Here is a 13,303-nt window from a genome sequence, read left to right on the forward strand (position 1 = left end):
GTACTGTTGGATCCTATTGGCTAGTATATTGGTGAGAATTTTTGCATCCATGTTCATCAGGGATATTGGTCTGTAATTCTTTTTGGTGGGGTCTTTGTCTGGTTTTGGGATCAAGGTAATGCTGGCCTCATAAAAAAGAGTTTGAAAGTTTTCCTTCCATTTCAATTTTTTGAAACAGCTTCAAAAGAATAGGCATTAATTCTTCTTTAAATGTTTGGTAGAATTCCCCTGGGAAACCATCTAGCCCTGGACTCTTGTTAGGAGATTTTTGATTACTGCTTCAATTTCCTTGCTGGTTATGGGTCTGTTTAGGTTTTCTATTTTGTTCTGTTTCCATTTTGGTAGTGTGTACATTTCTAGGAATGCATCCATTTCCTCCACATTGCCTAATTTGTTGGCATATAGTTGCTCATAATATGTTCTTATTATTGTTTGTATTTCTTCAGTGTTGGTTGTAATCTCTCCTCTTTCATTCATGATTTTATTGCGTCCTTTCTCTTTTCTTTTTGATAAGTCTGGCCAGTGGCTTATCGATCTTATTAATTCTTTCAGAGAAGCACCTCCTAGTTTTGTTGATCTGTTCTAAGCTGGGGTGGCAATCCTTATTTCAGAAAAATCAGATTTTAAACCAAAGACTGTAATAAGAGATGAGGAGGGACTTTCATAATTAAAAGGTCTATCCAACAAGAAGATCTACCAATTGTAAATATTTATGCCCCTAACATGGGAGCAGCCAATTATTTAAACTAATTAATAACAAAATTAAAGAAACACATTGATAGTAATATAATAATAGTAGGGGACTTTGGCACCCCACTTACTGCAATGGACAGATCATCTAAGCAGAAGATCAACAAGGAAACAAGGGCTTTGAATGACATACTGGACCGGATGGGCTTCACAGATAATATTCAGAACATTCCATCCTAAAGCAACAGAATACACATTCTTCTCGAGTGCACAGGGAACATTCTCCAGAATAGATCACGTACTGGGTCACAAATCAGGTCTCAACCAGTATCAAAAGATTGGAATCATTCCTTGAATATCTTCAGACCACAATGCTTTGAAACTGGAACCCAATCATGAGAGGAAATTTGGAAAGAACTCAAATACATGGAGGCTAAAGAGCATCCTACTAAAGAATGAATGGATCAACCATAAAATTAAAGAAGAATTTTTAAAAAGTTCACGGAAACAAATGAAAATGAAAACACAACTGTTCAAAACCTTTGGGATGCAGCAAAGGCGGTCCTAAGAGGGAAATAGCACTACAAGCCTTTCTCAAGAAACAAGAAAGGTCTCAAATACACAAGCTAACCTTACACCTAAAGGAGCTGGAGAAAGAACAGCAAATAAAGCCTAAACCCAGCAGGAGAAGAAAACTAATAAAGATTAGAGCAGAAAGCAATGAAATAGAAACCAAAAGAATAGTCGGTTGAGCTTCTGACTCTCGGTTTCAGCTGGGGTGGTGATCTGGGTCTTGGGATCACCCTGCCTCTGGCTCTGCAGAACTGGATGTTGTATTCCTTCCCTCTGCACATAACCTACCCTGGGTGCTCTGAAAGTATCCATATGCACATGTTACATAGAACTTTACAGTGAGCAACAGTTTCATTTCATATAGTTTATCCTGAATAGTATTTTAAAAATTGACAATCTTTTTGTTTCTTTTTAAGTTTCCATTTGGATCACTGTGGAGCTTTGCCCTGGTTTCTACAGAAGACAAGTTTCAAAGGAAGAACATTTATGACTCATGCTACAAAAGCTATTTATAGATGGCTTCTTTCAGATTATGTCAAAGTCAGGTAAATTGCCCTATCAGATTTATACAGGAATTTGCTTCTACAGAATACATATAGTTCAAGATATGGACCATTTTGTGTTTGGAAGTGAGACACTGTTTTTATTCACAAGGATGTCATTAATTTGTCATTCAGTGTCAACTCTTCAAATACCCATTGTGTACCCAGCACCTTCCTGACCATAAAGTCTTTGTGAAGTTTTTACATCCCTAAATCTTTGTAATTTAGGTGAATTATAAGGTATGCTAACAATATTTTATAAACAGAATTTTATGATTTTATTAAAATTTAAGATCAAGTACATGATACAGTGATATATACTGAAATTGTATTTTAGATTATTTGATCAAAGCAAATTACTATCTTAAATGAAAAAGTTTCCTGAGGCTGTTTTTTTCCATTTGTAAGAGGATAATCAGAAAATTTAGAAGCATTTTTGTGATACCTACAGCATAAATTACTAGCCTTCAAAAGTTTACTGTTTAATTTGTATATTCCAAAAGTAGCTAAGAGGCAATTTGTTATTCTTCACATGTAAATATAAAAGAATGGAAGAGTTACCTTTAGTAATTATACTGCTTACCACTTAAATAATGCTAACCATGTGCAGACACAGTCCTTACTTCTCAGCATATATTAACTCATCTTCCTCTCGACTTCATGATGTAGGTTCTGTTATGAATCCCACTTTACAGGTGATGAAACTGAGACATACATAGGTTAGGTGGTTTGCCTGTGATGGTCATGGTAAGAGACAAAGCTGGGATTTGGACCCAAGCAGCCTGGCACCAGAGTCTGTGGCCTTAACCATCACTCCCTTATGCTTTTTGGGAAGTACATTAGCATAATTTTCAGGAGAAAACTTACACTACACTTTGTAGAGAAATCTTTTCACATCCTGATGTAAAACTCTCTGCTGTGGTTCAGTGTGTGTGTATATGAGTGAGTTTATCTCTCAGGAGTGTTGGGGTAAAAAACATTGAGAAATACTATCGTAAGAGTACTGTGCTGTAATTTATTATGTACTTTGCTTAAAATCATGCTTTGTAGCTGTACACAGAAAACATTTTTATTACTATAGTTACCGAGTAAAAAAGATACACAAAATGTCCAAGAGATTCTAAATAGCATAATCCATACAGTGAAAGAACTTTCCAGCTATTTCATTCACGGTTTCTGTGTTCAGACAATTTTCAAAAACCTTACCCTTAATTTTCTGTGTTGGCCTCTTTAAATATTTAGTAATATATCAGCAGACGACATGCTGTATACAGAGACGGATCTGGAAGAGAGCATGGACAAAATTGAAACCATCAACTTCCATGAAGTTAAAGAAGTTGCAGGAATCAAGTTTTGGTGTTACCACGCAGGCCACGTCCTAGGAGCTGCCATGTTCATGATTGAGATCGCGGGTGTGAAGGTACTCTTGCTCTGGCAGCTTCCTCTCCAGGAGAAATCCATGCAGAGCTTCGTGCCCCCAAGTGACACGAAAGGAAATTCCTTAAGACTTGTGTGGTGTCTAAACACTGAAATGTAGGATAAAATTAAGTTGATGCTTTTCCCTTTTAAATATCACAGTTCATAACCCCATGGTAAGACTTCCTGTATCAAGATTAGAAGGAGTAAAGTAAGCTTCTCAAAAGACTAACGTTCCTTCACAATACATAGGATTGATTCCTTTCCAGGGTCCTTTAGAAAAATGTTGAGGGCAGAGCTTTTTTGTGGCTCTACCTGTTTCATGTTAAACCGTGATTGGGCATTCATGTCATCCTGGTGTTCTGGGATTCACGTGTAAGCCCCTGAAAGGGGCGGGGCGCTGCATGAGTGACAGGTGCTCATCAGAACAGATCTTTGCCACCATCCTTGTAAACATAGATGGATGACAGCACCAGCTCTTACCTCTGCTGCGCGTTGGAGTCATTTAGGGACCCTGTTTAAAAATACTCATCGAATCAGACTCTGAGGGTGTGGCCTTGGCCTTTTTTTTTTTTCCCCCCTCTTTAAGTTTCTTAGGTGATTCCTACGTGTAGGCAGAGCTGAGCATCCATGCTCTGGAGTAATATTGTCCTGAATTGTTAGCAGCTGCTCATTGGTTTGAAATGTTTACACATCGAGTTGTACTAAGTATTGCTAAATCATTTATCCTTACTCTGTGCTCAGAGGCACAAAAAATAAGCAGAAAATAGCACAAATGCAGATCTGAATTCCCATGTGAAATTTGATGCATACCTTCCTATGTTTTTGTCTTCCACTTTAGATGGTTTTTTCCATATACCTTAGTAGATTTCTTTCCTCATCATGCCCTTGTTTCAGGTGTCCAGAGCACTTCTCAGGTTTGTTAATATACAGGTTGTCTGTGCTGGGTGCATCTGGGAGTGTGTCATTCCTCCAAGTTAGAGTGAATAATTGAAACACTGGACAGTTTATATAACCGAACTGAGATAGACACTTTGAATTAGACCTAAGTATTGCATCTAAATTTCATCACTTGTAAGCTGTTTTTTCTAGGTGAACTTCACCTTCAGATTTTATGAGCTAAATATCTTCACTAGTAAAACAAAACCTTCCAAAATCCTAACTTTCTAGCTTTATTTTTTTCACAGCTATTGTACACAGGTGATTTCTCAAGACAAGAAGACAGACACTTAATGGCAGCCGAAATTCCTAATATTAAACCTGATATTCTTATTATTGTAAGTATTAGTGTTGTGTGTTTTAATTAGTGTAATGTACGCAGGATTTTTTTCTAGTGGAAAAAAATCATGATCTCATTTTCAGAATATATGTTATCAGATGTAATTGTACTAGTTTTTTTTAATTTAAATTTATTTTTTTTAAGATTTTACTTATTTGAGAGAGAGAGCAAGAGTGAGAAAGCACAAGCAGGGAGGGGGGAGAGGGAAGGGGAGCAGTAGGCTCCCCACTGAGCACGGAGCCTGATGTGGGGCTCCATCCCAGGACCTTGGGGTCATGACCTGAACCGAAGGCAGATGCTTAACCGACTGAGCCACCCAGGCGCCCCTACTTGTATTTTTAATTCATTTTTTTTGCTTCTCTTAGTGCAGCTCCACCTTCTTGCTCTTATGTGATAACTCTAGCCTTGAATCAGAGATGATAGGACACCTCCTAAGTATTTTCATCTAAGGGAATTACCTCAAATTCATAGAACCTCTTAAGGGTTGTATAGAAATGGTGTGACCCTACTGCCTTGGCCACGGTTACTGTCTTTCAGCTCGTAGCAACTGCTAACTTTCTGTGTGTGTGTTCTAGCTGCCTACTAGTTTGCAAGTCACAGGAGAATAAAAATCAGTTAACTGTACAGAGTTTTTGGTGAGGGGTGGGGTGGTAGTTGATGAGGAGCAAATTAATAAATGTGTATTGGTGACAGTGAGGCCAGGGATTAGGAGAGAGAGCTTTTGGGCCTATGGCATATAGAAGAGTATCAAGTAAATTTAGTTCAAGGCTGAAGAACTGTCGGTCTCTCCCTCACCACCCGTAACATCCCCCAACCACCCAAGTATGAGAGACCCTGGCATATTGCTGTCCCTAAGCAACGTATAAATGAATTCATTTTCACTCAGTTAATTGTACCTTACACATAAATTGACCTTAATTTAAGGGAAGTTTTATGGGGTTTTTTTTTAACCCTCAGAAAAAGTTACTTTCATTATATCTGGTACTTTAGAGCAGTACTTCTCAAACTTTGATGTTGCATATGAATCATCTGGTCATGTTAAAATACAGATGTGGATTCAGTAGGTCTGGGCTGGGGCTTAAGATTCAGCACGTCTAACAAGCTCCTGGGGATGCCCATGCGGCTGGTCAGGGGGCCTCACCTAGAGAGGCTTGAGGGATATTCTTAAACAGAACTATAAGAAACAATATCTATTTCTGTTTTACAAGCTCTGATTTATCAAAGGTGGGAGAAATACCCTTTTCCCATTGATGGAAAGCAAAATGTTTTAAAAAAATAAAAAGAATTATCTTGAGCAGGGAAGATACTTTATTTTAAATTTTTTTCCTGATTCCTTTTTCTAAAATCTTTTTACTGCTTAGTCAGATCTGAATTCTAACGTTTTTATTTGCTCTTCTTTTCAATTAGTATTATAACAATGTGTTCAAGTAAATGGCATGTTAATGAAGAAATTAATTACTTTGCCGCTGCATTTTATTGACGTTTAACTTTTGTATTCTTTGGCAAGCATCAGTCTTGGTCTCATACTTCTAACATGTCATTTAGGAATCTACTTATGGGACCCATATCCATGAGAAGCGTGAAGAGCGAGAAGCAAGATTCTGTAACACTGTTCATGACATTGTAAACAGAGGGGGCAGAGGTCTCATTCCTGTCTTTGCTCTTGGAAGGGCTCAGGAGCTGCTCTTGATTTTAGGTATGCCTTTTCCTTTTTATTGGGGGATTCTCAAAATCTTGGAGTGCCTTTCTATCAAGGTAATTGCCTGGCCTCGGGTAGGTCATTCTGCCTTTCTGGGCTTCCGTTTCTGCATCTAAAAATATGTAGTGCTGTAAAAGCCCAGAGAAACAGTGACCCTTGGGCGCTGCTACTGGGAATATAAGTGGTGCCCTTTTCTGGAAGTTGCCAACAGCCTCAGAACTCTCTGCAGTGAGCCTCAGGAGTCCTAAAAATATGTCACCTTTTGACCCAGCAGTACCACCTGTGGGAAATATATGATACAAAGAAAAATTTTTATCAGTAAGGGTATTCATCATTTTAGTAGTTTTTAAAAACATTTATTTATTTATTTGGGGGGCAAGAAGAGGGAGAGAATCTTAAGCAGACTCCTCCCTGAGCGCGGAACCCCCCTGAGATCATGACCTGAGCTGAAATTAGGAGTTGGACACTCAACTGACTGAGCCATCCAGGTGCGCCACTTAGGGAGACTTTAGTTCAAGACTTCTAAGGATAAATTTGACTTGCAGTTAGAAAAAAGGACTGAGAGAAAACTGGACTGGCTTAGGATACAGAAAATGCAGTTCCTACCATGTCCTATCTCTCACAGATCAGCTTTTGAGCTGGGATCATTTACTCCATTTTTCCTTGTTTTCCTTTTCAGTGTAATAGGGATAGACTTAGCCTTATTCTACAGATGGAGGTGAGAGCAAGAGCTCTATGTAACCATTTCTAGTTCTTCACACTGAAGCTGTATACACAGTCTTTAAGAAGAGTGCTTTCCCCAAATAGCATTGCAGAATGTTTGAGTTAGAAGGGGTCATTAAGTATAAATATATGCAAAAAGTGGCACCCATTGTTCCTACTTATTACAGAAAAACTTACACATGCTCAATGAAGTATTTAAAAAACAGAGAAAAACAGAAAAAGGAAATCATCCACTTTCTCACTATCCAGATTTAACATCTTTCCAGTCATTTGTGTATTTTTTTTTTAAAGATTTTATTTATTTATTTGACAGAGGGAACACAAGCAGGGGGAGTGGGAGAGGGAGAAGCAGGCTTCCCGCAAAGAAGGGAGCCCAACGCGGGGCTTGATCCCAGGACCCTGGGATCATGATCTGAGCCGAAGGCAGACGCTTAATGACTGAGCCACCCAGGCACCCCCCATTTGTGTATTTTTTTTTTTAAGATTTTATTTATTTATTTGAAAGAGAGAATGAGATAGAGCATGAAGAATGGGGAGGGTCCGAGGGAGAAGCAGACTCACTGCTGAGCAGGGAGCCTGATGCGGGACTCGATCCCGGGACTCCAGAATCATGACCTGAGCCGAAGGCAGTCGCTTAACCAACTGAGCCACCCAGGCACCCCCCATTTGTGTATTTTTAACTAGGATTGGAGTACATACTGTTTTGAACCCTAGTTTTTTGAAATACTAAAATGACTCTTGGTTTTGGCTCAGGTCATGATCTCGTGGGTCATGGGATCAAGCCCTGTGTTGGGCTCCTCACTCAGTGGAGAGTCTCTCTCTCCCTCTGCCCGCCCCCCGCCACTCATGTTCTCTCTATCTAAAATAAATAAATAAATAAAGTCTTTAAAATAAGTTAAATAAATAAAAAGTCTCCATAACAAAGTAATTTGAAGAACAGAGGAAATTGGGAAGGGGAAACCATGTTGTTATCATCAAATTGGGTTGCCAGATTCAGCACATAAAGATATAAGACACAAGTTTAATTCCGTTAAACTTGAATTTCAGATAAATAATGAATACCATTTTAGCATAGGTGTCCCAAATATTTAATATATATTCTTACCCTGAAAATCTTTTGTTTTTTCTCTGAAATTCAAGTTTAACTTGGTATTTGGTATTTTTATCTGGCAAGTCTACTATCAGGGCGTAGGTTATGATTCCTTTTCTGAACCAGGACTGCCCTATGCAATTGCTTGCTCCTTTTCACCTAAATTCTCCCTTACAATGTAGTATAATAGAGGATAGCCATTTGAATGACTGGTTTCAAATTTCATCCGTGTTCTAGCCATGTGACGTTGGGGCAAGTTATTTAACTTTTTCTTTGTTATTTAAAATTTATACATAAAAATACACACCAAAAATAGAAGTAATATGACCTTGGTATGTAGAATGCATTGCAAGGTACTTGAGAAATAAAAGTGTATGGAAAACTTTGACACCATTAAAAATTTTAATTACATCAGTAAAAACATGAGCAGAATAAACCAGAGGGCAAAGCAGGAAATATTTCATGTGCATGACAGGAAAAATCCCTGTCCTTCTATAGAGTTTTTACTTATAGTCAAGTAGAAAAATAACATTCCCACCTTATTCAACCTTTGTTTAAGCCTATTTCCTAATCTGTAAGATGGAGATGAATCTTCATAAGGTTTTTAAAAATTAGAAATAATATGTAAATAATAATTGTAAACTGCATACTAGGCATTTAACACATTTCCTAAATGGAGGTGTGCCTAGGAGAATAAATGATATCTTTTGACCATACTACTCTTATAATATTTTGGGATTTAATGAGAGTTTTCCCCTAAAATAAGACTTCCTTTAAAAGTGTATTGCCCACAATTTTCCTTTATTATCAGAAACTATTTGGCAGCTTTTTAAAAAAATATAGTCAAACAGTAATGTTTCTGTCCTGTTTTTAAGTGTTCAGTAACAAGTTTAACTTTGGCAGTCCTATTTTGTAACTAGCAAAGTCTGACTACAAAAAGCCTAATTTTGATAAGTCTTTGAAATACTGAGATTACATTTTTATTTAAAACTATCTCAGAATTTAGTGTCTCTCTAAGGTAATAAGTTATGGTCTGTTACTCACTGTAAACTTCTACTGAATTGTTTTTAAAACCTTCCACATCTTGGGATTGTGATCACAACATTCTTTTCAGGTCATGCACTAGTATTTAGAAATAAGTTTTGATTTTTAAGTTTAAGTTAGTACCAGGCTAATTTTCTTGAACTCTTTAAAACATATTAAACATGGGTGCCTGGGTGGCTCAGTCATTAAGCATCTGCCTTCAGCTCAGGTCATGGTCCCAGGGTCCTGGGATTGAGCCCCGCATCGGGCTCCCTGCTCCATGGGAAGCCTGCTTCTCCCTCTCCTCCCCCTGCTTGTGTTCCCTCTTACTATGTCTCTGTCAAATAAATAAAATCTTTTTCAAAAATAAATAAATAAAATATATTAAACAAAACAAAAAAGGAGAAGATATTTGCAAATCATACATCTGGTAAAGGGTTAATAACCAAACTATATAAAGAACTTAAAATCAAAAAACAAGTTGATTCAGAAAATGGGCAGAGAACTGGAAAAACATTTTTCCACAGAAGACATCCAGATGTCCAACAGGCCCATAAAAAGATGCTCAGTATCACTCATCATTCAAGGGGAATGCAAATCAGAACCGCAGTGAGATGAGATACCACCTCCCACCTGCCAGATAGGCTATGACCTAAAGGACAAAAAAAAAAAGATAAATGTTGGCGAGGATGTGGAGCAAAGGAACCATTGTGCACTGTTGGTGGGAATGTAAATTGGTGCAGCCACCATACAGAGGCTCCTCAAAAAATTAAAAATCAAAATACCATATAATCTAGCAGTCCTAACTTCTGGGTTTTTATCCAAAGAAAATGAAAACACCAATTTAAAGGCATATGCACCCTCTGTCCATTGCAGCATTATTTATAATAGCCAAGACATGGAAATGACCTAAGTGTTCACTGATGAATGAGTGATAAAGAAAATGTGGTATATAGAGACAGTGGAGAATATTACTCTACCACAAAAAAGGATGAAATCTTGCCATTTGCAACATGTATGGACTTAGAGGGTATTTGGCAGCGAAATAAGAGAGAAAGACAAATACCATATGACTTCACTTACACATGGAATCTAAAAAACAAATGAACAAACAAACCAAACAGAAACAGGCTCATAGATACAGGAAACAAACTGTTGGTTTACCAGACGTGGGAGGGCTTAGGGGTCAAGCAAAACAGGTGAAGGGGATTAAAATGTACAAACTTCCAGTTAGACGATAAAGACGTTACGGAAATGTAGTCTGCAGCATAGGGAATATAGTTAGTGGTATTATAATAACTTTGGTGACAGATGGTAGCTAGACTTACCATGGGGATCATTTTGTAGTGTATAAAAATATCGAATCACTATGATATACACCTGAAACTAATAGGATATCATATGTCAGTGATACTTCAATTTGAAAAAAAATGTTAGCCTAGCCAGGCTCGGGCCCCTAGGGAGCCTTCAGACCCTAGAAGTCCCTCCCGCTGCTCCATGAGAGCCTCTGCGCCTTGGCCCGGAGCTAAAGCACAAGAGGGGCCAACGTGTGTTGAAAGAAGGAGCACCCTTTCTAACCAGAGGCTGCATCCCAGAGCCTTGGGCCACCTGTGGGTATCAAATCCCAGCTGCCCACATTCTGGTGTGTGATCTTGTATCTTGGGCAAGGGGTTTGGTATTTCTGAGCCTCCATTCCTTCTGTAAGATGCGGACCCTGTGTGCTCTTTCTGTGGTCGCAGACACCTATGGGAGCCCTGCTCAGCACTGCCAGGAAATGGCAGCCACTGCTGGTGCCGCTAGCCATCCCTGCCTCCGGGTTACAGGGCCACTAGGGAAACCAGGGGGCAGGAACTAGAGCCTCGATTACAAGCAGCCTACAGGAAGCTGACTAAAGCAAGATAGAATGTATTGGAAGGTATTGGTGTCCCCAGACTGTCCAGGAAAAATGGGAAGCCAGCGTGGAACAGGGCCCCTCCTGAGGGCAGGATGCAAGATCCACTAGGAATGCGTCCCAGGAAGGAGCATCCACTTACTGTTACCTGGGTGTCTGCAGGCAGGGCCGAGCCCTGTGAGAGGCCTACCAGGTGCAGAGCCATTAGGACGCGGCCTACTGTGGAAAGGACCAGAAGGGACCGGAGAGAGGAGATGGCCTTGAGGAAAACAACCAAGACCAGCACCCCCACCCCCGGCTTTCCAGCCCTGTGCGCAGCAGTGTCTTGAATGTGGCTTACCCTTAACCAGGGTAATAATTACTACAGAAAGAGCTGACATGTTGAACAAATTGTCGTGTGTGCTTATAATTACAAATTGTATTTCTAACACCCCAGGGGGTCCAAACCTTGATATCTTTGCTATTAACACATAAATTAGTCTTTTACAAAAATTGTGAGAGGGAAATATATATATAGTTGTATAAATATATATGGGTGTAAATACTTCTGTATATACATAATTCTATGCTAATTTCTTGGTTGTCAGAATTTCTTATAATTCATTTATTATTTGAACTATATACTATTTGAACTATATTTGAACTATAAATTGTCAGAATTTCTTATTCATTTATTATTTGAACTATATACTATAATAATATATAACTATATATTATTTGAACTGTATTCACAACAAAATGAAATTTGTTTCTTATAAAATCTCCCTAGATGAGTACTGGCAGAATCACCCAGAACTCCATGATATTCCCATATACTACGCGTCCTCTTTGGCCAAGAAGTGCATGGCAGTGTACCAGACGTATGTAAATGCCATGAATGACAAAATCCGCAAACAGATCAACATCAATAATCCCTTTGTTTTCAAGCACATTAGTAACCTCAAGGTGAGTGCTGAGGAAGGACCCATAAACACAGATGAGTTGGTAGTGCTCACAGCTACTGCCATTGATCCTGAGGCCCAGTCCTTCTTGCTGAAGTCTAGCTGTTTCTCTACAAGGCACCATTTTTCTTCATGAACACAAAAATTTAGCAACTGGCATTCTTTTCTGCTTAACAATTTTTGCCACTTGTTCCAAGTCTGCATACGTTCTCAGTATTTACTATTGCTGATTAAGTTGGGTCTCTCTGCCGTGGAAACAGGAAGTCCTGATGAGAAAAATAATCTTACATTATATATTAAGTTTTTCTATTCTTACTCTAACCTAATCTTTTTGATTCCCACTGCAAATTCCATGTATGAAAACTTTCGTCATTACTTTTGTAGAGCATTCAATAAACAATAAAATCTGATTTTCTTTAGTTAAAAAAATAGTTTTAGAAGAATATTTTTATTAAAATTAATGCTTTAATCTTAATAAATTATGCCCCTGATAATTCAAGTTATAAGTCATCTTCCAGTTATAAATGGGCTCTATTCATGAAGTATTATTTTTTAAGTTAATTTTTAAGAGTTAGAGCCAAGTTTTCCCTAGAAACAATGTTGAACTTTCCAGTTGGATTTCTAGGCCGGCTCAAAATCTTCATGAAGCACGCAAGGCCATTGTGAGGGGAAAATTCTCTCAGAGTTCTATCTTGGGCGGATAGAAAGCCATTGTGACTCTTACTTTTTTTCTGCCCACCTCCCTAGCAATGAAAATGGTCCTAATAGCCCATTAACACCAGTAGGAGATTTAGAAGGTCAGTGTGAACTAACTGCCTTTTATCACTTTGTTCTCCTTTCATTCCTAGCCTACCTTGTTTAGGAACTTAGAAATTGGACTTAAAATGTTTACTAGTCTCATGGAGGCCCTTTCAATAATGTGATTAATCTTTTTACCTAGCTTTTTGTTCTTCTTTAAAAACGAGGAATGCCTTACCTAACCCTGGTACTCAGCATGCCTTTATCATCCCTTTTCCCCTCTTAGAGCATGGATCATTTTGATGACATTGGCCCCAGCGTCGTCATGGCCTCCCCAGGCATGATGCAGAGCGGCTTATCCAGAGAGCTCTTTGAAAGCTGGTGCACGGATAAGAGGAATGGCGTCATTATAGCAGGGTACTGTGTGGAAGGGACGCTTGCCAAGGTCAGCCATGGTCTTAAACCACCGTGTTATTCCTAATCAGAATTGCCAAGGTGGCCCATTAAAGCGGCCCATTAAAGCCTGAGAAGCACCCATCTATTCGCAGTAAAAACTGTGGAAAGGAACCTATTTGAGACAGACGCAAAAACATGGATACCCTCATTCAGTGAAGAAGAAGTTTGCCAGTGTGTATTCTCTTGAAAGGTCACAGAAGGTGTTTGGGTCGATTGCCCATCTTCCTGTTGATACACAACGG

General features: G+C 38.7%; 1 protein-coding gene across 1 annotated transcript in view; it reads left to right on the top strand.

The window, feature by feature from the left end:
• The window catches only part of CPSF3 (cleavage and polyadenylation specific factor 3), a 43,676-nt gene that overhangs the window by 9,473 nt on the left and 20,900 nt on the right, over positions 1-13,303 (top strand). The window contains exons 4-9 of the mRNA XM_088026309.1: positions 1,680-1,808; positions 3,048-3,225; positions 4,409-4,498; positions 6,046-6,196; positions 11,696-11,871; positions 12,892-13,050. Of these exons, the coding sequence (XP_087882435.1) occupies positions 1,680-1,808; positions 3,048-3,225; positions 4,409-4,498; positions 6,046-6,196; positions 11,696-11,871; positions 12,892-13,050 (883 nt within the window). The remainder of the gene's footprint in view (positions 1-1,679; positions 1,809-3,047; positions 3,226-4,408; positions 4,499-6,045; positions 6,197-11,695; positions 11,872-12,891; positions 13,051-13,303) is intronic.

This window comes from Eumetopias jubatus, unplaced genomic scaffold (genome assembly GCF_037043125.1).
Source record: "Eumetopias jubatus isolate StellerSeaLion01/CBP00866 unplaced genomic scaffold, mEumJub1_p1.0 scaffold_9, whole genome shotgun sequence".
Classification (NCBI taxonomy): domain Eukaryota; kingdom Metazoa; phylum Chordata; class Mammalia; order Carnivora; family Otariidae; genus Eumetopias; species Eumetopias jubatus.